This window comes from Leuciscus leuciscus, assembly GCF_965113295.1.
Source record: "Leuciscus leuciscus genome assembly, chromosome: 7".
Lineage (NCBI taxonomy): Eukaryota > Metazoa > Chordata > Actinopteri > Cypriniformes > Leuciscidae > Leuciscus > Leuciscus leuciscus.
The window spans coordinates 29,894,220-29,919,325 of NC_138731.1; the positions used below are offsets into that span (position 1 = coordinate 29,894,220).

At 35.3% G+C, this 25,106-nt stretch overlaps 3 protein-coding genes and 1 pseudogene across 4 annotated transcripts; 1 reads left to right on the top strand and 3 right to left on the bottom strand.

Annotated features, from left to right (window-relative positions):
• Positions 1-11,285: 11,285 nt before the first annotated feature.
• Positions 11,286-17,284, top strand: fdx1 (ferredoxin 1). The gene is made up of 4 exons (XM_082175245.1): positions 11,286-11,567; positions 14,226-14,350; positions 15,748-15,877; positions 16,847-17,284. Exons 1-4 carry the CDS (start codon positions 11,413-11,415, stop codon positions 16,974-16,976), a joined length of 540 nt encoding a protein of 179 aa, XP_082031371.1. The 5' UTR covers positions 11,286-11,412; the 3' UTR covers positions 16,977-17,284.
• Positions 17,024-20,673, bottom strand: LOC309503085 (uncharacterized protein; the record flags this gene model as incomplete). The annotated part of the gene is made up of 4 exons (XM_082175775.1): positions 17,024-19,297; positions 20,023-20,134; positions 20,269-20,449; positions 20,639-20,673. 4 exons carry the CDS (start codon positions 20,671-20,673, stop codon positions 18,174-18,176), a joined length of 1,452 nt encoding a protein of 483 aa, XP_082031901.1. The 3' UTR covers positions 17,024-18,173.
• Positions 20,613-22,129, bottom strand: LOC309502744 (rho GTPase-activating protein 20-like). Its single transcript, XM_082175246.1, has 3 exons — positions 21,995-22,129; positions 21,416-21,597; positions 20,613-21,131 (listed from the first exon to the last, which is right to left on the bottom strand). The coding sequence occupies exons 1-3, from the start codon at positions 22,125-22,127 to the stop codon at positions 20,946-20,948; spliced, it is 501 nt and encodes a 166-aa protein (XP_082031372.1). The 5' UTR covers positions 22,128-22,129; the 3' UTR covers positions 20,613-20,945.
• Positions 22,130-22,430: 301 nt separating this feature from the next.
• LOC309503086 (rho GTPase-activating protein 20-like) lies at positions 22,431-24,003 on the bottom strand (annotated as a pseudogene). The gene is made up of 3 exons: positions 23,762-24,003; positions 22,605-23,205; positions 22,431-22,517 (listed from the first exon to the last, which is right to left on the bottom strand). The product of its transcript is annotated as a rho GTPase-activating protein 20-like (transcript).
• Positions 24,004-25,106: the final 1,103 nt, after the last annotated feature.

Consider the following 25,106-nt stretch of genomic DNA (forward strand, 5'->3'; position numbering starts at 1 on the left):
TTGCATGCCTGAGGTCACTATGAAAGGAATTTTACAACTCATATAAGTTAGTGTCTCGCTCAATTTCTGACCTGGCAAGTAGAAACATAAACATGACACGTAAGTTAATACTAGGTAAAATATTTTGTCTAAAAAAGAGAATAATAATTCTTAAACAATAAATAAAACAAAATAATACAGGAACATTGGGTAAATATTATGTGGGATTTCTCTTTGTCACACAAAACATTTTAGAGAAAATCAGGAAGGTTTGTTGTTGTTGTTGTTTTCAAAAGGAAATCAAATAGCCTACAAAGATTGAAGCATATTATGCAATAAAGAAGACATTTTTGCCATTAGAAATAAATGTATTGACAGTGTTTAATCAGTCTCCTCATGCTTAGTAGCCTAATGGCAGAGCGGTTTTCCTATCTGGACAATGTAAACCACTTTCCCTTTTAAGTGACATGATGACGCATAGGCTAGAAAGAGGATGATAACCATTAACAGCTCATAATCGCATATTGAGTCTTATAAGAGGATTCAGAGTCTAATTCCAGGTGAGATTGTCACTTTATGAATGAATAAAATAACTAGATTAATGCTATCTAAAGGCTGACTGCTTGTTTGCTACACTTTGAAGTCTCATGGCTTTCGTTTAGTTTTTTATAGAGCTTATCAAAACTTCTTGTTAAAAAATTACCATCTGATGGAGCTTGCCGATATAATTATTTAGAGTCTTGTACAAATATTTCAATATCAAGTGAATAAACCATTTACACACACACTCTGTTACGAACCGCTCCGAGACACGAAGGTTGAGATCCAAATGCAGCTTTATTGTATGGGGCAATCCAGAATCGTAATCAGATGTACAGGCAAGAGTCATACACAGACAGGCAGTCAAAACAAAGAAACAAACAAAGAAACAAAACAGGCAGGGACCAGAGGCAAGAGAGTAATCCAGGGAACAGGGCAAGATATCCAAAACCAAGAGACAATAAAACCAGGAGAATGCTCAGAAATGCAGTGTAACACAAACAAGACTTCGCAGGGAATGAATGAATGTACAAGGTATAAATAGGCTGAGACTAACAGGGTAATAAGATACAGGTGAATGCAATCAATGACAATGAGTCCGGGCAGTGAGTTCTGGGAAATGTAGTGTGAGTGAAATATGATAGTCTGGTGTGGAGTGCCCTCTGGTGGCACTCAAGGGCACTCCAGCTGGTGACCGTTACACACACAGTATTATAATATTGTGTACAATATTATTGTTCAGTGTATATTCTCTATAGAAAAAATAAAAAAAGACTAGTGTTTGCTAAATCTGAGAATTCACAGATGTGGTTGATTATATACATTATAATTCAAGGTTTTTCCATATGGTTAAAAAAACCAAATTATTATTATTGTTGTTATTATTTGATAACATAAGAAGTGTTTACAACTGAACATTTAACATTTAATGATTTGAAAATACTATTGTGCAGTTAAAGTAAAAAAAAAAAAAAAAACGTAGTATATTTATTTAAAAGGAATTTGGGGTATTTCTTTCAGGTCATTTTCTGAGATAACTCTCCAAAGTATTGTTTCACTAGTTCATTTTGACTGTTAAAGTATGTCAAGGATGTAATATCATCATCAACGGATGTGCATCATCTGCAGTGGTGTAAGTATAGATCTAAAGACTTCAGGTAAGATTATGTCCAGATCATGTTTAAATTGTCACTGAAACTGATAAGGTCAGAAATTAGTTTTGTATGTAAATACCTTTTTGTTTTTTTCATAGTAAAACTAATATCCCGTTTATTATTATTTCAGTGCCGACTGACAAGACTTGACACAATTCAACACCACCGGCTCTGTAGAGCGGAGCATGCAGAAGCAGTGTTTATCTGGATTTTATGTATCATTGTGATGCCAGTCGTCCTCTTAACCCTGTTTGCATTGTGTTTTCTCATCAAGTCTCATTGTGCTGCTTTTGTTAGTTGATTCTTTCAGATATGTTACAGATCATTCTTGTGTTGATATCAAAAACCCAATGGGAGTCTCGGGTATCGAAGAGTGCATATAAGCATTGTTTAATTGTAAGTCTGTATTTCATGGCATGTATTGCTTTTGATCTCACCATTCAGTCAGATTATCCTGTTTTGTTTCTTTCATCATCTGGTTAGTGTCTCTGCCCTTTGCGGGGATAAAAGCCAGCAGCCATATCACCCTGTTGCCCTAGACTGGTTGCTCACTGAAGCTAAGCAGGGTTGAGCCTGGATAGTACCTGGGAAAACTAGGTTGCTGCTGGAAGAGGTGTTAGTGAGGCCCGCAGGGGGTGCTCACCCTGTGGTCTGTGTGTGTCCTAACACCTTATAGTGATGGGGACACTATCCTGTCACTATCCAATATCCTGACACTATGCTCTGTCCTTCGGCTGAGACATCAAACCGAGGTCATTAAAAATCCCAGGATGTCCTTCGGAAAAAGAGTAGGGGTTTAACCCCGGCATTCTGGCCAAATTTGCCCAATGGCCTCTGTCCATCATGGCCTCCTAATCATATACTGATTGGCTTCATCACTCTGTCTCCTCTACACCAGTAAGCTGGTGTGTGGTGGGCGTTCTGGCACAATATGGCCGTCGCATCATGTGGATGCGGTGGTGGTTGAGAAGATTCCCCCTTCCATATGTAAAGCATATTTATATTTTGGGTACTTTGAGTACCCAGAAAAGTGCTATATAAATGTAACGAATTATTATTAGTAAAAAAATCATACTCTAAAATGTCATGGTTGGTATTTGGATTGGTCTTTCTCGCTTTTTTTTATTATTTATTTTTTACTGTCTCTGGTATCAAATCAACTCTAACCCTAACCCTTTTGTTGATTGTTTATTGTACTTGTTCATGAGGAAAGATGTTGACATTGCTAATTTAATACATTTGTTATAAGCTTTTGCACTGTTATCGGGGAAATGGTTTAAAAGTCATTCGAATTGTTAAAATCATACACTAGAAAGATGCAAAGGAAAAGTGAAAATATTCAAAGGAGTAAACACCTTTCAGAGAGGTATGTGACCTTCTGACCTGGTGTTACTGTATAGGTGTGCCTATTGCACCCATATTGACATCATACTCTAATACACCCATAGCCTACTAATGTTCTGCGTTATAATGTGCCGTTTGGACTAACAGGTGTGCAATGTGTCCAAGTACAAAAAAAAAAAAAAAGGCACTATATTTGCAAATGTCATACAATAAATAAATGCAGACAATGCAGTGGACTAAAACATCAAGCTGCTAATGTACACTCTTAAGAAAAATGGTTCTAAACAGTACCAAATTAGGGTTCTTCGGCTTGTAACAATAGCAGAACCCCTTTTGGTGCTAAATAGAACCCTTTTTAAAAGGATCCATAAAGAACCATGCTTTGAAAGTGCTATATATAACCTTAATGGTGTTATAAATAACCTTGTCAATTATATTTTCATTAATATTAGTATATTAGTATCTTCATATTATTAATATTACTATTATCAATATTATTTTTTATAAATTATTTATTAATATTGTTTTTTTAGCCCTCTATCTGCCTGGTCTTATATTGTGTTGCCTCTATTTATTTTTTTTTTTTTTTTTATTGACATGGCAGATTGTAGCAAAAGTGACAGTGCTCTTACAACAGAGGTTAGCTGAATACATTAATAAATAACAATTGACATTGAACACAATATAGTAATGAAGACCAAGTTCCAGTGAAAAATCTTCACACTCCCCTATTATTTCTTTACGTCCTTCATCATGTGTGTATATTTTGAGCAGTTTCTCTCTGCAGACGATGAGGTTATGGTACGTGACAGCATCTGAAGTACACAATTGAGTTTAGAGTTACATTGTGTCTCTTCCATATGATTATGTAAAAACAATTATGTTCATGAATGCCAAAATGAGCAAAAATGGACAGTATGAGCCCTTTACCATGTTAAAAGGAAAAAGTGATATAAAGTCATGATATAGCTTTAAAGTTTAGGCTTTAGGCATAAAGTGATAATTTAAAAAAACAAAAACAATATGGATCATAAATTCCATATCTCTGTAACTTACTTTGTGGAGAAGAGAAGATGAGTATCCTTAACTGAACAGAGCTGCCCACACTTGCATGTTCTGTTAAACTAAAAAGAGAAAAAGAGATGATTGTTAGTAAATGATTTTTACAATTGTTAAAGTTATCATTTATAGACATTTTAATAAAGAAATAGTTTACCTGTTGAGAGTATGTTGACAGGCTGTATTTGTAAAGCTGAGCTCCAGAAAATCATTAATGAGGAGGCTTTAAAAGTTACAGATTTGAAAAACAAAAAAGCGGGAATAAAGAACCCTAAACTCTAACACAAAGAACCATTTCAGCATATAAAGGGTTCTTCAGGACGACACGGTTCTAAACTGTATGTAAAGAACCATATTTTTTTAGAGTGTTGTAGGCAACGAGAAAATGGCACTAGGGGCTGCACATTCTCATAATCCTTATCAATTTATTTACAAAACACCCCATTCACACACACATAAAAAAACATTGCAGTCCACGCCAGGACACCCAAGGCGCAACCCTACCCGCTCACATTCCCCAAATACAATAACAGCATATGATATAACTGACAAACAATACACATAAAATCATAAAGAGCTATTTAAAAACACTTCCCTTGTCCCAGATCAACAAGACCCATCACGGGGTGTAGAAAGAGGGAGAAGATTATTCCTCACAATCAGTTTCGATTGTTGACAAACACATAAAAGTCTGCATTGTCATTGTCTCATGTTGGCGGAGCAAGTAGTCCTGTAACCAGCAGGTTGACCAGAGAAATGAGTGGCAGTATTCTCCGCATAGAGTTTACAGTGACACTAAAGGGCAGACATCCCTATTGCCTCACATTTACCACCCTAACTATCTTTCTATATTCATCTACGGAGGGCCTATTCCTTCTGAGAGCTATGAGATCCCTTTAACCACATTAGTCACCACCTCTCTGTTTCTTTTCAAAGCCTCTCACATCTCCTCCCAATAACCACAGGAAAAAGCAATCAAGTCCAGCCAATTTACCACTCTACTCAGGAAGGATATTTTCCGTGCACCATAAGCTACTTTATTTGCTGTGGTTGTGAAATTATTGCAGTAATTATTTTTTATTTTTTTTAATACTGATGCATAAATTATCTCTCTGAATAAATAATTTGTGGAGTATCTGAAATCCACTCAGTATAAACACAGCCTCAGCTGTTTGCATATTCTCTTAATTAACTGACAAATGTCTGGTAGAAACAAATTCCCAGTTTTATTTTATTATTTCTCCATTTTGATTGCATATTAAATATTAATATATTGATTGGAAAAACAGTTCATGCACCAGCTCATTGTTTCTATGGCAAAAAAAAATTATTACTCAACAATTTCTTCTCTTCCGTGTCAGTCTCTGACGTTGTAAACACGGTGCTCCGAGTTATTTCTTGCCGTTCCACTAATAAGGCAAGAATTTCATTATTAGTAAAACCACGTTTAAAATACTCCTTAATGCGTTCACAATTCATCCTGTGTTGGGTCGCGTCAGATCAATATGAAAGCCCATTGTCGCCACATAATTATGGGTTCTAACATCAACTGGATTTTAATTTCCAACCAAAATGCAACGTCTGTCCGATGTTGGATATTGACGTCAATCTGACGTTGGGTTCTGACGTCAACCCGATTTTCATTTCCAACCAAAATCTAACATCTGTCTGACGCTGGGGTCCAACGTCAATCTGACATCATATTGACGTCCGGTGCCTGCTGGGGGAGGAGTTCCGGGGCTCGAGATTTGCATAGTAGGAGGGCTAGTGACAAAAACGTAAAAAAAAAAACCTTAAAATGTTGCTTTTTAATGAAATGTTCCCACATTCAAGTGTTGATAAAAAAGAATACATTTAGCTATAATAAAAAAAAAATTGTTTAAAAGCAGAGGGTCTGTTCATTCTTTTGAAATGTTTTGTTATATCAGATATTCATTCAACAAAAATTCTGGGGGCCATGAAAATGGTGAAAATGGTGATGGTAAAAAATGCTGGCGGTGCTGGCAAAAAAAAAAAATTTAAATGCTGGCAGGGAAAGAGTTAATAGTGTAGCCTATCTAATGAACATGGACGGATGAGATCAGAAATGTGTAACCACAATGTAATCAATTTATTACATGCTTTTAAGCATTTTTAAACAGGCTTTTAGGATGTAATGGGGGAAATGGATTATAATCGCAGAGACCAGAGCAATTTGCCTGAGAAAGTGCAATTATACTCGAGGGATGTTGAGCAAAAACACTCTGTGGTTTAGAATGGAAAGTCTTACAGTATATTAATGCTAAATCTCTCGGACCTTCTTCTTTTTTATCATCAGCTGACGAGCAACATCATCAGTGCTGTGTGGATTTACAGTCCCATTCCAGGTAAGATAAAGTTTTAATTTATTGAAATTGTCTTGAATTTGTTCCTATGTGCTTCTATGTGCTTCTACAAAAATATATTTTTTTGTAAAAATATTTATTCTTATTTGATATTAAACATGTTATGGATAAGACTGCAACTGCTAAAATAAAAGTTATTTTGTATTTTTAGAAAATAATTCTAAACATTGAGAATCTGTCTCAATCAGTCTTCTTAACCCTGTTTGCAATGTGTTTTCTCATTAAGTCTCATCATGATGTTTTAGTTTATAATACATTAGGTTCTCTCTTATCTGTTACAGATACTTATTAATTATATTACAAACAATCTAAAGGGAGGAAATTGCATTGGTTAGCGCATCTCAGTACTGTTTGCACGTACGTATCTATTTTATGACATGCATTGCTTTTGAAAGATACATTGGTAACACTTTACAATAGGGTTTCATTTGTTTCATTAGTTTATTATTATTAGTTAACATGAACTAACAATGAACTTCTACAGCATTTATTAATGTTAAATTCAATATTAACTAATACATTATTAAAATCAAAAGTTGTATCTGTTGACGTTAGTTAATGCACTATGAGCATGAACATATTTATTAACTAACAACATTAACAAAGTTAATGTAAATGTTGTGATAATATATTGCTCATTGTTCATGTAAACTCATACATTAACTAATGTTAACAAATGAGACCTTATATTGTAAAGTGTTACCGATACATTTTGGTTTCAGGTTATTATCTGATATAATGTGTTTTATTGGTTCTTTGTTTATTTAGATGTGTTTATAAAATATGATAACCATGAACAGCTTATAAGTAAATGGATCTACAGTCTGAGGTAAGACCATACTGTATGTGAACTGTCACTGAACTGTCTTGTTCATTTTGTTAGCTAGCTTTTTATTACTGGCTTTTACAGTATGATTAAATGTGAATGCATAAATCATGCTATAAACCATCTGTATTCAAATACAGATGTGCAAAAATACAGTTTTTAGTCAAGTTTATCTACATTTGTTTGATTAGTGAATATGTTAAGTGAAAGGTGTTGAGTCCCTGAATTCAGCAATTTTTTTAGTAAAAAGAGAAAATGATAGAAAGTGCTTTGAGAGACTATATGATATTTATGCAAAATCACACAGCTTTGCTGATATTTATACCAAGAACGAGAATGTTTTTTTTATATATATATATGGATTAAACAAGAAGTTGCTATTAACACATATTAGACACAGCATTTTCAGTTACTTTTTTGTGTATTTTTGCTCAGCCAACAAAAAAATTGTGTAGAATATCACATATATACATTATGTGTCTCCGAGCAACACACAGTGGCAATTCTGAATGAATCTGTGTTTTTGAATGAATCGATTCTGTTGAATAAATGATTTAATGACTCATTCTTAAACAGAATGAGTCCATTTCAGTCAGACATAAATGTGTGTGATTCTGTTTCAGACATTTTAAACAGTAAAACTAATCTCAGGTTTGTTGTTATTTCAGTGCTGACCGCCAAGATTTTGTGAGACCATGACACAATTCAACACCACCAGCTTTGATGCATTAAACAAGTCAATGATCAATCTTAATAAAGTAGATCATGCAGAAGCAGTGTTTATCTGGATTTTATGTATCATTGAGATTCCAGTCGTCCTCTTGACCCTGTTTGCATTGTGTTTTCTCATCAAGTCTCATCGTGCTGCTTCGGTTTATGTGATAAATTTGATTCTTTCAGATCTGTTACAGATTGGTTTAATACTTGTTTTAACAACCAATTTAGCGAATGTTGCATTATGGAGTGCATATAAGTATTGTTTGATTGTAGGCTTGTTTTTCATGGCATGTATTGCTATTGAAAGATACATTTTAGTTTCTTATCCTCATTGGTACAGATCTCACCATTCATTAAAAATGTCCTGTTTTATTTCTTTCATCATCTGGTTAGTGCCTTTGACCTTTACAAACATTAAACAGCAAGACATTTTTACCATGTTTTCCCAGTGTCTAGCATGTTTTATCCCTTATTCAGTAATCCTCCTATGTTTTGTAGGTACTTGGAGGGGTCTTTCTCACGCAATATCAATTACTGCTCATAAGCGGAAATTAATTTTGGGTAGTCTGTCTCTTGTGCTGTTGAACTACACATTTCTTATCCTCCCCCTCTCAATTACAAGTTTTTGTTTTGTGTTTTTGGAGCACCATCCACCTTTCGTTCTTAAGTTTTATCTGTTTTGTCACTGTCTCTTGTATCTCAACCCCCTTGCTGACTGTTTATTGTACTTGTTCATGAGGAGTGATGCTGAAAACATAATGAGGTCTCTTTACTGTTGCAGCTCACCAGAATCCTTCACAGCCACTACCAACACTCAAACAACAGCAGCATTATATTCAGTACGCTAACAAATGTCTTCCTATTTTTGTAGTAGTTTTGAAGGGGTTGTGAAATCCTTGTTTGCATTTTTCTGTTTTGATATTTCGCAAAATAAATTTAGACTTTTGTCCTTTCAGTCTTTTCATTTTCATTTGCATAGGCCTACTTATATTTAGATCAACTTCTCATGCATGATTGTTAAAGTTTATTTACAAGTGGATTCTTAGATTTCTCATTGAATGTAAGCATTAAAGTATGTAAACCAAGTACTGTAAATGCAACCCCACAGCTTCTCAAGTGTCCTCTTCCCTATACCCATGTATTTCCAGGGAATAATCTGAGATGAAAGCCTGGAAAGAAACAAGATGAATTTCTCTCAGTGGTTTTTATATGCTACCAGCAATTTGGACCTTAACACCACAAAGACTTTAGAAATGTTTATGAACTTTAGAAAGCATGTTTTAGCACTTGTCTATTGTTCAATGAGTCAGTTTGTAACTTGATACTGTAATGGTTATGTTTTTTTTTACCTTGTTTTTCCTGTTTCCTTTGTTCCCCATGCTCCAGCTCACCATTTGTTTCCATAGCAACCCATTGTGTTCACCTGTGCTTGTTTAGCTCCATGGTTTAGTCTGTGTAAACCCTTGAGCCCCGTCCCCTTTAATCGTGAAACTGAAAGTGCCCCTTTTGGTCGAATGCGTTTCCCCCCCCCCGGAACGCGATTTTTACCGAGGGGGAGACTAAAGGGAAGATGTGGTATTGACTTGCATACAAAACAGTCATCTATCTATTACCATTTCAGTCATATCTGACTCATTGTGATTTTTTGGCCATCTCTCACCAGTCACCATATGCATGAATTTGCTTGCCAATGTTTTTTTTCCAGGGTATAGGTTGCCAAGCCTTTCCACAACCCTCCCCATTACTACATGGTGTGGGACTTACACACCTACGGCCAATTTGGCATGTCCAAACCACCTAAACTTCATTGCTTTGAACTGTGCAGGGGAGCAAAGCCATGATGAACTTAACACAGATAGGACTCCTAGCTCAGCCGGGGCTCAAACCGGGAACCTGAGGCAACAGTGCTACCCACTGATCCACCGTACCACCCGGAAAACAGTCACATTCTCTTTCATTTGTGGCCATTATTTCCCTCATGGGAATGTGAGTGAGAAGTGTCTTAATGGGTGCATGCATTGCTTATTGCTGGACGTACGATCTGAAATCTGATCGAGATGCATGGCTATCTTGAGTTTTAAAAGTCATGAAAATGTGATTAATGTGACTAAATACCCATTCAACATGCAATTTGAGGAGAAATGGATATCTTGCTTTCTGATTCATTGCTGTGACAGTGAAAGTTTTAATTGTTGTAAAACATTCAATACAAACTGCTTTAGAGAATTTATTTTACTTTAGAGAATAATGATACACAGAATATTAGCCAGTTAAATAAATGAAACATGCTGGATCATTCTTCAGGGGCCCTAATGGCACACACATCTCTGGTGTCTGAACAAAGCCAATAATGTGAGCAACATCGAGCTATTACATTTTACAATCGCAGAATGTAAAATCTATCCTATCAATTTGGATGGTGATGATGTTTGGAAAGTTCTCCGTATCTTGTTATTTCTGGTGTCCAGCAATGATATTTCTGGTGGAAATAAGGAAACCTTTATATAACTTAGCATATAACATAATCTAAAATGATGTACTATCACCAGTAACTAGAGGATATGGCAAGTGCAAACTTTAGCTCAAATACTGCATGTTAACGTGTCCCATGACATATTTTACTGTATATTTTTTATACGTTTTAATAGTTTAATTAAATAATTGTAATTAACTTTGTAGTCCAAAACAATGGTTCTATATTTCCGCAGGTTACTTTTGCAATGTTGCATTAATTGTTTATTAATTCATAATTATTTTACTGTTTAATTACTGAAAATCCATCAAATAAAACACTTTATAAATGCGTATGATGAGGAAGATTACTTTATTTAGATAGCATTCCATTTTTCAAATAAAAATGTGAAAATAACTAACACAGACTCTTATGGGATACTCCACTTTAAAATGAAAATTCTGTCATTATACTCACCCTCATGTTGTTTCAAACCTGTATGAATTTCTTTCTTCTGCTGAACAGAAAGGAAGATATTTAGAAGAATGTCAGTAACCAGACAGTTTCTGGTACCATTGACTTCCATAGTATAGGAAAAAAATATACTATGGAAGTCAATGAGACCAGAAACTGTCTGGTTACTGATATTCTTCTAAATATCTTCCTTTCTGTTCAGCAGAAGAAAGAAATTAATAAAGGATTGAAACAACATGAGGGTGAGTATATTATGACAGAATTTACATTTTAAAGTGGAGTATCCCTTTAAAAAAGAAAAAGAAAAACATAGGCTAATCCTGCAGAAACACATGACGAATTATTTCCGGGTTGGCATACAAATTGACGTCACGGCTGAACAGCTATATTTCCGCCACATATAAAGAGTCGAAAGTTTCAGTCTATCACACATGCAACTGTGATAGTTAGTTATTCTGCGGTCTGTCAACAAAATATATTACAATGTCGGCATGTATTTTGAGAGTGTTTCTCCAGCGAGCGGCTGTTATGCGTAAAGCGGCACTACAAACATTCAGTCAAACGAGAATGTTTCCTCAATGCGTGACCGAGAGCAACACACAGAGTAGAGGAATAAACACATTCATCAGTTCACTAAGGTAAGAAACTGGCATTTGACACAGATATTGAGTCATAAGTACCAATCTTAGTTATTTTGTCAGCAATGATGTTTAGTGTAGCCTACATATAGTGTCCCGAAAAGTGTGTAGCTTGCTTGCATAACGTGTGAACGTCCGGTAATATTAAAACGAGTTGCACGTCTGTCAAGCAAAATTGTCACCAATCAGTTATGGTTCAGATCATAAAACAATTAATATAGTGTTGAAAATGCAAGCGTGCAGTGTTTTTTTAAATGTAATCGGACATGTCCATAGTTAATGTGATTAATGTGATGAACTACAATGGTTACCTATAGCAAACGTAGATCACTTCATCTGGAAAGCATCTGCTGTTTACTAACATCTGATAGACGTCTTTAATATGTCAGTTTTACATACATTCTAAATCATAAACATCTTAAATACATTTTCTAAACGTCTTTTTGACATATGAAAGGCCTAGACGTATTGCAGATGAGCAAACACTCAAAAAAAATGTCTTCCAGATGTAAACATGCACATCAAATAGACTTCTCCGTGATGTACGTGTGTTATCAGGACAACTGTGTGAACGTGAGAAGGACTGATTACATACTATCATTAAAATGACCTTGAGATCAGTTGGATAAAAGTCATTGAAAACATGGTTCAGATATGCTTTGAGTGGTCTAGAATAATCTGTTTGCATTGACACTTGGTTTGATATTTTATATCTTTATATGATTTGTATCTTATACAGCGACATTCATGTATTTTAAGTTTGGCTTAAGTGTTCAGATATTTTTGGGTTCACTGTATTTTCCAGTTTATGCAATAGGTTGAACATCAAGTTGTTTAGCTGTGGGTTTGTTTTTAGGTCAAGGCTATTGGGTCACTAGTATATTGAGCATGTGTGCCATGGTAGAAATAATAGTGTGTTCTTTATTTTACTGCATACTTACCTTTACTTTTTATGTTATCTATCCTTATCTCATTTTTATCTTTGGATCTGGTTCTTCAAGAATGTAGACTATTGTTGTGGCTGATGCATTGATAACTGAAGATTGCAAACATTTTTAGTGGTCTCACCAATTACCAGTTCCACAACTAATCATACATTCTGTTTATTTTGAGGAAACAGGATATTGGATTCTGTTCAGTATATCTACATTCATATCTTTCTGATTTTACAGCTCGTTTTTATAAATGGTTCACTGGAGTACGTGATTCTGGTTGGCCAGTTATGACATTCAGCTGTCAAATATTTCACAACATTGACCGTAGTTCAGGGCAATGCTATAAAACAGTCATTCATACCTACACTGTTGTGCAAAAGTTTCTATTCAGAGAACCCTGAAAAACAAATGATTCCGCAGAATGTTTCCACAAAAATGTTAAGCAGCTCAACTGTTTTCAACATTGATAATAAGAAGAAATGTTTCTTGAGCACTAAATCAGGATATTATAATAATTTTCAAAGGATCACGTGGCATTAAAGCCTGTAGTAATGATGCTGAAAATTCAGCTTTAACGTCACAGGAATTAATTAATTCCATTTTAAAATCTATTAAAATTGAAAACAGTTATTTCAATTATAATAATATTGATCATAATTTTCATAATATAATTATTTTTCCTGTGGTTTTGATAAAAAAGATAAAAAATAAAAAAAAAACAAAAAAAAAACGTACTGCCTCCAAACTTTTGAACAGTTTTTCATTATGTGGCCTAAACATTATGTTGCCTAGACTACTTGTCTATTGTGGAACTCTGGTTTCTCTCTCATTTCATAAAATCACAAGTTTTTCATCACAAATGAAAAGGACATTTTAACCTGCATGTCTGACATATGATGTGTTAAGAAACATCAAGGTAAGTATTACAGAACATTTTAACTGCGAAAAATGTGTGTGAAAATATTATTTAATTGTGTGTGACATTCTTAATGGAGAAATAAACTACGGAGTGTGTGTGTGTGTGTGTGTGTGTGTGTGTGTGTGTTTATGATTTATGAGGACACAAATTGGTATAGTGACTTCCATTGTATAAAGGCTTCTGTATTACTAACTACAAAACAGAATTGTACTGTATATGGACAAAATAAACAGACATTTTTTCAAAATATCTTTTTTTGCCTGCTGAAGACTAAATCAAACCCTATCCCCTCTTTTTGTTTAAGCCTCCATGGATAAATTGTCTTTTCTCAGGGGGCTTAGGTGAATTCATGCTCAGGGTGTTGTTGTAGTTGTGTATTGAACCATAGATGACTATTCTTTATTCCATTCAGCTTAGAAACTATTGCTGAAATTTACTGAATATGAAGAACAGTGGTACGACAGGAAAGTGTGAATGAAATGGAACTACAACAATGTTTTTTGTTTTTAGTAGTTGTTCATTTTACAGAATAACGAAACCAAACCTAATGAAGGTTGTTCAAATCCAATTTTTATTCAAAAGGGTGCATTTTTCAGGGATCTACTTTTCAAGGGAAATCCCTTGGCTTCTTTATAGGCCTGTTTAACTACAACAAAAGGTTTGACCCAATTTTTCAGCGAAAGGTGCTTTAGTGATACAATACAACAAATCATTGTTGTAGGTTTTTCATATAGCACTTCTAATGATGATAATGGTGATGATGGCTTCATCTTTTCACTTTAAGGCATAAAAATGTCTCTGCAGGGCTGAAGAGAAGGTGACAATCCACTTCCTAAATCGTGATGGAAAAAGGATTTCGGTGAAAGCAGCAACTGGAGATTCACTACTTGATGTCGTTGTCAACCATGATCTAGATATTGATGGATTTGGTAAGTTATTAAAGAATATTGGACATAGTGTAAAAATATTTGTTCAGACAAATATGCATATCTCTTTCACACAGTTTTTACCTGCTCTGACCCTAAAATAACTTGGTGTAACCTATTTACTTAATATAATAAGTAAATATAAAGTTGGTTCAGTTATGTTAAAGGGCTATCAATTTCAAAAATGAAAATTCTGTCATTAATTTCTCACCCTCATGCCATTCCAAACCAGTAAGACTTGCGTTCGTCTTCGGAACACAAATCAAGATCTTTTTGATGAAATCTGAGAGCTTTCTCTATTCTCCACAGACAGCTACGCAACTACACCTTGACACTTCAAAAAGTTCATAAAGTGATCGTAAAACTAATCCATATGAATTGAGCGGTCAAGTCCAAATTTTCTGAAAAAACTCGATCGCTTTATATGATGGACAGATTTAATTTAGGCTTTTATTCACATTTAAACATTGATCAGCGAACTTAAACAGAAGCTCAACCGAACCTGCTTGACATGTGAAAACAAACCTCTTGAGGAAGCTCAAACGTGCTGCATAACACTAGAATGAACCTCATTGGTTCTTGCAGAAGCTCAAACATGATGCGTAACACATTAGAATGAACCTCACTGGTTCTTGTAGAAGCTCAAACGTGATGCGTAACACCTCATTGGTTCTCGCACTTCATGTGAACATGCTAGAGCTTCTGTTTTCAACTGATGTGTGAGTTGATGAATGTTTATATGTGAATAAAAGCCTTAATTCAAACTTTTAATCATATAAAACTATAATGTCTCTTCAGAAAATTTGGACTAAACCACTCAATTCATATAGATTAGTTTTACGATCTCTTTATGATCTTTTTAAGCGTCAAAGTGTTAGTTGCGTAGCTGTCTGTGTAGAGTACTGAAAGCACTCTGATTTCATCAATTACTATCTTCATTTGTGTTCTGAAGATGAACGAAAGTCTTACTGGTTTGGAAGGACATGAGGGTCAGTAATGAATGACAGAATTTTCATTTTTGGGTGAACTATCCCTTTAAATAATATTTTTGGTTGTGATAAATCCAGTAAATTTAATGTTACCACATGAAGCACTTTTTAGGCTTCCTGATAATTTTTTTATTTATTTTTTACAGTGCATATGTAATTATTGCAGAGTGACTGAAAAATAGTAACGTAAACATATGTGAGTGCATAAAAACGTACAAATTATTTGCTCCGTGTAAACAGGGCTGTTTTGGCTTTGTGAATGTCCAAATCCAAAGGTAAACGAGGTCAACAGCTACTCCTTTAGCCTGGAAAAGTATTTTAATGCTTGTCACCTGATAACTAAGTAGACTGTGAGTGTTACTAGCTTGTAGGCTAATATGTTTGTGTGTCTGTTTTGGGTTTTTGAACTAGGTGCATGTGAGGGAACTTTGGCCTGCTCTACATGCCACCTTATTTTTGAGGAAGCCGTTTATAAGAAGCTTGGACCTGTTTCTGATGAGGAAATGGACATGCTGGACTTGGCTTATGGGCTTACAGACACGTGAGTGAACCTCAGGCATTTCTGGTTTATGCTGTGAAACTTAAAATCACTGAACAACAGGAGATATGTTTTAAAAATTATAGTTTTGTATTGGGAAATTGAATGAAGAAAGTGTCTGTTTTTGTTTTTTGTTTTTTTATGTTGAAATGCTTTGTCCTATTCCAAATATGCAGAGAGAACAATTAGTAAGCCATTCATTGGTTGATTCCCCTGTAAATGTAACACTAAGTCTTCCCCCAACCATCAGAAATTGGTTTGAGTTTCAGGGCTGAGAAAGAATATTTTAATGTAACATTGCTTGTTCTACATTACAGAGGATTAAACTATAATAATAAGCCTTTAAAATATAAATTAAGTGTTTAAGCGCGTGCATTAAGCTTGCTGCAGCGACACCAGCAGAAGTAACGATTCTGAATTTGCCTGAAACAAAGGAGACTGACTGAACATTTTAATAATTTATCAATAAACTGTTTTCTGAGTCAGTGTCGGCTGCGAGGATGAAGTTGATGACGCAGACTCGACTTCTCCACAGTATAGTTAAATATAGTTAAAAAAGTGCAACACAGAATAAGTCCTTCCTTCTAAATAATAGAGCCAATAACGAATTGGTAAAGTCACTGCAGCTGCCTTTATAAGCTCTGGTAAAAACCGTCAGTGTTCTGAGAAATGTGCTTAAAACTGCACATGTGCAATTGTGCATTGGCTGGTCCAGCCTGAAAAAGGAGGGTTTATTTATTTTTTTTATTTTTTTTGTCATCATTTATGTGTTTAGAAACAAAATTTATGAGACAGTTGTGGTAATGCACAAGAGAGAAATGCATGTTAGCAGCTAATGTTGGCTAGTACTTGCATGTTTTAAATGATAAGCCATGCGGTCTGAATGATAGGCAAGCGTTTGGATTTCCTGCCCAACATAATAACAACATGGACCTTGTTGAAGAGATTCTGTTTTGCATGTATGTCTTTTAGATCTCGTCTGGGCTGCCAGGTGTGTTTGAGGAAGGAACTAGATGGGATGATTCTGCAGGTGCCAGACGTGATATCTGATGCTCGAGTTGACAGTGAAAAAGAGTCCTCCACAGCCCCACCCAAAGTATAATCTATTAAATAAAGCCCAGTATATCTCATAAACACTGCAATATGGAAATATCTTTAATAGCAGGTATTTTAATATGTACTATTTTAATAGAAACCTACAATTTAAATGATAACATTTATCGTTTAATGTTATTTACATTGCTGCCGTAAGTAGTTTTTATAATTTGGTGATTGTAATTTTTTAATTGTGCAGATTCTGCAATTCGTTGTGTGACAATGAGAGCTGTGAGCATCTTGTTGGAATACATTTTGAATGCAGATATAATTGTAACTGATTTGTTGCAATAAATTAGAAGTTTAACTTTTTAAGTTGTCTTATTTGTTTTTGTCTTTTTGTCTTTGAAAGCTGCAACATCATCCTCAAGTACATGAGTTTTATTATATCTTAGAATTGACAAAACAGCAAAATAATTATATTATAATTATTAATTATTAATAAGTTTTATTTGTGTGTTAAAGAATGTTGACATGAGCACATTGAGAATGTGAAATATCACGGCAAAATATGTTGGAACACTCACGTTGAAAAATAAACAAGCTCACACTCAGATGGGATTACTAGTTTTAATAAGATTTACAGTCGTACTTATTAAAAAAAAATACAAAAATGAAAAGTACTTTAGCCCTATATATAGCATTCTTTAAAGAACAATAAAATATTGTATTTACAATCTATTTTTATTACCGTAAAAAAAATATGCTTTTTACAACAAGGCATTACAATGCTCACGAATATCAACTTATATGAAATCATCTTGGACCTCAGAAATGTGGCATTCATCTTTGAGTAATTAATTGAGTTTTAGGATCAACAAGCAAAATGGCTTATACTGTATATCCCTATGTAATTCTGAAAAGGGGATTCTGTGAATGTGTGATTGTTCTGTCTCTAAATCAGGTGAAAATGTAAAAAAAGAAATGTTATTTTAAGTAAATGCAACCTCATGCATATTGTTCTTATGCTCATGAATATTACTAAAATATGCTCATGAATATTTACAAAAAAGGCTAAAAAACGCTTTACTTAGGATTTAAATAACTAAAATTAGCAAAATAGCTCAACTATCCCTAAAAATTAAATAATTCTGTAATCTGGAGCATGTTATTGTTGATTATTAAAAAAAACTGCAGGTTATTATAATTAGTTGGTATCCCAGTGTTTATGTGCTGATTTTAAACATAACTGTTCCAATTGTCTTCACACAACCCACTGGCTGCTACTGCAACAGCTGAGCCTGCGGCCTCTCCCAATAGCCTGGTTGTCTGTCAACCCCTCTCCGAGAGGGGAAGTATCCATAAAGCAGTCCCCAACTATTTTCCCGGAGGAGGGGTGCAAATCAAGTGCTTTAAACCTCAACTGCTGCCCATTGATTTTGCTAGACTTCGAACCTGCATTCTGTCCCTTGACACTGTGCACCGTCAACTTGCTGCTCTGTCCATAAAACACACTCTGTGGTAGCTTGACCTCCTCTTCTGTCTTGGTTTGATCGGCAAACCTGAAGGTCTGAGGAGCAGGGGACACCTGGCGGTCTCCTAAAGGGCTGTGTGTGGGGCTCTCGGGCCCCTTGTAGAAAAGCCCTTTTCCCTTATGTAGCTGCCCTGTGGTTTTCACAGGTGTTCGAGTCTGTGAGAATAGTTTTCTATTCAGCTGTTGTAAGGCCTGCTGATAAGGAGGAGGATTTTTGGTCACTTTGGGCTGTAAACCCCCTTCAATTTCAGCAACATTCCTCTGATGATGTGCTTGACACGGTTTCTCATTCGGCGAGGTGATTGGGTGTTTGTAATCTGTGTTGTTTAGAGCAAGCCAATCAGACTGTCCCCTGGCTGGAGAGCTCTGAGGAGAAAAGGGATTGTCCATTGAACTCACAGATGAGACTGTTGGTGACGTTACTGGGGATGATACATTGGAGGTCGGTGAAGTTTGCTTTTCTCTCATGAAATTAATTTGCTGGAGGTTGTGCTCCAAAAAAGTTGTGTTATCATTGATCTCATCAGGTCTCTCAAACTCTTGATATTTTCCACTTTCTGGGGTTTCTTTCTGCTCATGAGAAATCAAAGCAATGGTAGGCATGGAGTGCCTGTGTAATAAAAGGGATCGGGGTTGACGCACAGCTGGTGTAAAGTTCCTGATTTGTGCCAGTGGGTTGAAAGACGCCAGGTTGTTTTCTGGACATTCGCGATCACAATCACTCAGTGACATGAGTGAGTCCATACTACGACTGTCTTTAAGAGGACGGGTCTTAGAAATATCCTCCGTGTCAGTATTTACCTCATTCTTGAGACTCTCATAACCTGAGTCTGACATCTGCTGCAGGGACCCAACTAGAGGCGGAAAGAGAAGAGATGTAAAAAGTGAAAATGTGCCATTCTTACTTTAAGAAGTTATTTTGAACTGATTTGACCCTTGTTCAGATCTTCAGGTCATTTTAGGTAAAGGTGTTGATAATGTTCACTAAAACGATTCTTAAAAAAAAATTAATTGAAAGCGCAAAAAAATGTCAATATTAGATGAAAAACATCAAAGTTAAAAATAAATGTTATCTTGGCAGCTAACTGATGTAAAATAAGTTTAAGTACTAAAATGACTAAATCTAAAAATAAATGAAAGCTAAATAGAAAAATAAAAAAGTAAAACTAATTAAGATGTCAAAAGTACATAAAATTAAAACCTAAACTAAAATGAAAATATAAAAAAAGCTCATTCAAAATATTAATAAATAATACTAAAATAACACTGGGTAAAGAATATGCTTTAAACACCACATTGTTTTTGGCACTGGAGCCAAGATTTGTAACATTGATGAAGAACATCTGAACAAATGCAACACATTTTTTAATAAATAATTGAATAAAGTTTTATATAGTTTTATTTTTTTAAACAAGTGTTAAATCCTTTTTTCCAGGGTGATTTAGTCATATTAACTAATATTGTTGACTTAAAAAGCAGTTGCTTTAGCTAAAGCACTTTTTTAGGCTGACAAAATATTATAGTGTAGTTTTGTATTGGTGTGTATGTGATTGTGAAGTATGATTGTATTTATAGTAACCTGATCCATAGTTGCTTCTATTATCTTCAGTCAAATCCTTTAAGAGGGTTATAATTTCATCCCCAAACAACACACAGCAGTTGTCAATCAAGACACGCACAAGGTCACACACCTGTGTACAGATTCAATTTGTAAATTACATTTACATTTTCCTATGTTCTTTGAAATGTAATAATGATGATTTAAGCGGATACTCCTGTACTCCGCAGATATTATAATAAATTGGTAATAATAAAGCATGCTCACCTTTTTGGCGTCTTTTTCCTGAGATTGTTGATTGCTGTTCCACAGACAGCTATGTGCTATACACACAGCCAGATTAAAAGAGTTCATCTGGTTGTGCTCAGCACTGAGCTGTATATGGTGCAGCATCGCTATAATGTTTCTCAGCAGCAGGACGTTCTCTTTAGGCAAGAGCTGAACAAGCCTGTGAATGTGGGCAGAATCAAGACATCTAAAAAACCCATACATCTATTGGAAATTGGCTACTAAACCTTAATCTGCTTAAGGTGTACAGTAATAATCATGGCCCTGATCCATCATTACCAAGGTTTTATCCTTATTAACTGAGTACACCAGTATTACAAAAACTAATCTAGTGTTACTAGAACATTACCTCTGAACTTCCTGAACCATGTTCCTCTCCGTCATGAGACCATCTCTTTCTCCATCTTGTTCCACTGCTTGAAGCCATTGTTCATAGAGATCCTCACACAACAGGCTGCCAGGTATATTGCGTAAGAAATCCTACCAATCAGATACACAGATATGAGAACACCGAGTTGACAAAATAATTTTTTTTATTAAATAAATGCAGCCTTGGTGAGCATAAATGACTTTTCTTTCAAAAAGGTAAATTGTAAGATAAAGATATCCAAAAGATAATTGTACACACCCCAAATATTTGAACAGTGTACATACATTCACACCTTCCCCTTATTTACCTTAAACACTGCAGCGATAACCAGAACAGATTCTCCACTCAGTGGCTCTCCATAGTGACCAGAATCCAGATTTTTCCTCAATTCTCGGCAGGCCTTCGCTCCGGCAGAGCGCCGGAATATACCACGAGTCACGGCCCCCTTGCTGCACAAACACTTCAACATGTCCTTTAAAAAGAGCAGGTGGTTTTATTACTGTTAATACTATCATTTTAATACTTAAGTTAATAAGAACTTTTCAACATTATTTAATAATACTGGTATACAGCCTTTAAGTTATATACTGTAATATAACAATCTTAATAGTATTATACTTCTTCAGTCAATCATTCTCAATGTTATAAAGTTTAAGAAATGGTAGAGGATATTATTATAGCATATTACAATCAGATACACACATCTCCTTTTTAACTGCCTAAAATTTGAGGGTTTTCAGTACATACAGTACCTACCACAATGGGTGATGGCAGGGTATTGTCAATTATCACATCACTGAGCGGCCGACCAAAGAGATGACCAGAAGCCGGAGCAATGGTGTGGACGGGAGATTCTGACTGGACAGCCTGTTCAGTGACGGAGCCTCGTTTAAATGCCCAGCTAATAAGAGACATCCTCCTCCTGCTGCTTTTCTGCTCTGCTAGGAGAAATGTATGCAAGAGAGGCCAGCAAGAAAAGAGGTAGTTATGTTTCAAGACATTGTGTAGCCTATGTTAGTTTTGGGGGTGAGAGATTGGTGAGTATCAGAGTACATCTGATGGGAAACCAGCTGTTGATTTGAAGCCAAATCTATTTCATAAGGTAGGTATTTGTAGAATATATGGCTTAATGTTAATGGCCAGACTTTATTTATTTTGACATAGATGTGTGGACTGATGTAGACTGCCATTACTGCAGAGGGAAATCCTCACAGTAGTTAAAAATACTGTTTTCAGTAAGTAAAATAGAGTTGGTTATTTAATTCATACAAAAATATCATACTATAGCATACAAAAAAAACAAAAAACAGAGCAAGTATTGTGGCCATATCTCACCTGTGAGGGTGTTTTTTATTTGACAACGACTAGGCCTCAGGAAGAACTGGCAGTGAGCATCAATAGGCACTAGCGCCATCTGGCTGTAGGATGATGTCACTGCATCTTTCTGCAGCAGGCGAATGTGGCTCATCTTTATGCTGTAAGGAAACTCGTGACCTGGTGGGAAAAAAGCCCCTTACAAACAGGTAGGCTACTGTGCAGGAAAAGTATCACATTAAATCTAGTTAAAATGTTTGATTGCTTTGATAATATGAGAAAAAAATCTTACCAATTAAAGGGTATGGAGTTTCATCTTGTTTTGAACATACCCATAACTTATAATCTTTTATTCCACCCTGTGTACAAAGACAAAAACAATCAATAAGTTAAATAATAAAACAACAATAATAATTAGACATTTATTTCTTATTATAATTGTAAATGTAGTGCAGTGTTAACTTACCGAAAGACCAAACTGTTGCAGTGCTGTGCTAATGACATCAGAGGTGCAGTCTGTGTTGCTGATCAAAAGAGTCTTCGACTAGAGAGACAACATCGAATTCTCGTTCATTTACACATTAAAGCTTCAAATACATCATTTTAAGAGCACAAGACAATCAGTACTTACGTATGCACAGTTCCCAACATCCTTTGCAAATATCTTGAGTGGAATCATCTTTGGATCGTCACACATTTTCTCTTCTTTTATACAACTTATTAAAAAAGGGTGGAGAGAAATTTGGATAAAAGTGTTTATTTCTTTTTTTGTATTATTATAATAAAAAAAATTTTTTAAGTAAAGTAAAATAAGTAGGCCTAAAATAACAATAACTAACCTTTCAATGAGAGACAGCCACCTGTCTTTCTCTTCTGAAGTGCTATACACACACACACACAAAAACAATTTTAACCAGCAAAATCAGTGGGTCCATTTAGAGAGTGTGTGTGTGTGTGTGTGTGTGTGTGTGTGTGTGTGTGTGTGTGTGTGTGTGTGTGTGTGTGTGTGTGTGTGTGTGTGTGTGTGTGTGTGTGTGTGTGTGTGTGTGTGTGTGTGTGTGTGTGTGTGTGTGTGTGTGTACCTGAAAGTAGCGACACAGTTGTAAGTTGGCCAGCCCATGACGAAGCTCCTCTCTGAATCAGTAATGGCCTCACACACCTCATCCACACAGCTGGCTGTCCACATCTCACTCACACGCACACACGCCTTCTGCTTCACCTGCATTACTGACCTGAAAAAAAGCATGTCAAATTATCCCAAGACCAAATTATCAGAACAATACCATCCACATTCATTTTATAGCTCTCTGTACACTCAAAAGTGTGGGGTCAGTACATTTTGTTGTTGTTGTTTAAGAAATGAATACTTTTATCCAGCAAAGATGCATTAAACTGATCAAAATAAACGAAAAAGTCAAATTGAGTAAAGTCATCGTACAATGTATTATTTCTATTTTTAAATAATGCTGTTATTTTGAACTTGTGAATTCTGGAAAAAAATGTATTACGGTTTCCACAAAAATATTACAAATATTAAGCAGTGTTTTCAGCATTATAAAAATAAGAAATGTTTCTTAATTGCCAAATCAGCATATTACAATGATTTCTGAGAGATCATGTCACACTGAAGACTGGAGTAATGATGCTGAGAATTCAGCTTTGTCATCACATGAATAAATTACATTTTAAAATGTACTTTTCAAATAGAAAACCTTTATTTTACAATATTATTGTGTTTACTGTAGTCCGATAATTGCATCCTTGTAAGTATATGACTTCTTAACTTACTGACCCCAAACTTTGGAAAAGATGTAATATTTTCCTCCTCCATACTTTGCCTTGGTGATGATGAGGAGATCTGTGAAAAGGATGAGGCATCTGTCCTGGGTCTGAAGGCCTGTCTGCAGTAGAACATTGCTTTGGGAAATGAGCTTTCTCGTTGGGGTTAGCAGAGACTGGATCAGGGCGTAAGTGTCATGGCTAACCTGAGATACACAATCCCTGACACACACATGAGAGAAAAAGAGACATTACTGACAACATCAGAAAATACACAAAAAACACACAGACAATTTCCCATGGCCAGACATCATCCCGTAAATGTTTGCAAAAGAAAACACGCTCGGTTTATCAATCCATCTGTAATTAAACATGGCTTGATCGCTCTTTCACGTGCTTGATTGATAAATTAGCTCTATGGTTATAGCTGAACATCGGACAAAGTATACTTCAGAAGGTACACATACTCTTCTGACAGCCTGTCTGACGGGAGACAACTCTGTTTCTATGCGTCTCTCTTTCACACACACACCCACGTGCAGATGCTGGTTGTGAGACCACACACAGTCTGGTTTTGGTTATAGCATCTCTTCATTGTGTTCTTTCAGTAAAATGCTAATATATTCAGAAACCTCTTGCATGCACACAAGCGCTGACTGTGACATTGTGCTAGAAGTGAGAAACAAACTGCTCACTGAGACTGAGACTGAAACAGACTGAAAAATAATATACAGAATGGCCATGCAGTCTGATATTTATGTTTACTGAAATCATATGCGTTATATACGCATTTTTAGTTTTCAAAGATTGTGATGTGGTATTGTGGAAAGATGTTCAGGAGATGAACCGTTGGTATCATACCTGGAGACAGGTTTTGACTTTGTAAGGGCTTTGCTGAGAATAATAGAGGGAGCCGACTGTCTGCGCTGAGAGGACTTCTAAAGGAAGAATAAGAGAGAGCAATGTAATACAATAAAAGAAAAAGCATGATAACCAGCATTACATAACACACGTGTAATCACACAGCCATGCTGATATTCAGTTTTATGAGCCCAGTTGTAAAAAAAAGTGTTGATTATCAGTTGTTAAACAAATTATATTTATATAATATTTTAATAAACAAGAAGATAATATTGAGTAACTAAAACGAAATATGGCCATTTGTTTATTTGCTTCGATTTGTAGTGGAAGAAGATCGTGAAGATCATTTGTGTAGCACAATGCCAACGCATATTGTATGTGTTGATGATATTGCATTTTTTTGTAAAACCTAAAAAAAAATCAGTTAATTTCTATATTAAGTCATTTACTTTTTATTGTTTAAATTATTATTATGTTTATGGTTGTATACAAA

What these genes read in the sequence shown, in the direction of transcription:
- fdx1 (XM_082175245.1), top strand. Translation starts at nt 11,413, where the DNA reads ATGTCGGCATGTATTTTGAGAGTGTTTCTCCAGCGAGCGGCTGTTATG. An exon ending in TCTAGATATTGATGGATTTG is followed by an intron (nt 14,351 to 15,747) that starts GTAAGTTATTAA and finishes TTTTTGAACTAG; the next exon opens with GTGCATGTGAGGGAACTTTG. An exon ending in GCTTATGGGCTTACAGACAC is followed by an intron (nt 15,878 to 16,846) that starts GTGAGTGAACCT and finishes TATGTCTTTTAG; the next exon opens with ATCTCGTCTGGGCTGCCAGG.
- LOC309502744 (XM_082175246.1), bottom strand. Translation starts at nt 22,127, where the DNA reads ATGAGCCACATTCGCCTGCTGCAGAAAGATGCAGTGACATCATCCTAC. An exon ending in AATAAAAAACACCCTCACAG is followed by an intron (nt 21,598 to 21,994) that starts GTGAGATATGGC and finishes TTCTCCTAGCAG; the next exon opens with AGCAGAAAAGCAGCAGGAGG. An exon ending in CCCTGCCATCACCCATTGTG is followed by an intron (nt 21,132 to 21,415) that starts GTAGGTACTGTA and finishes CTCTTTTTAAAG; the next exon opens with GACATGTTGAAGTGTTTGTG.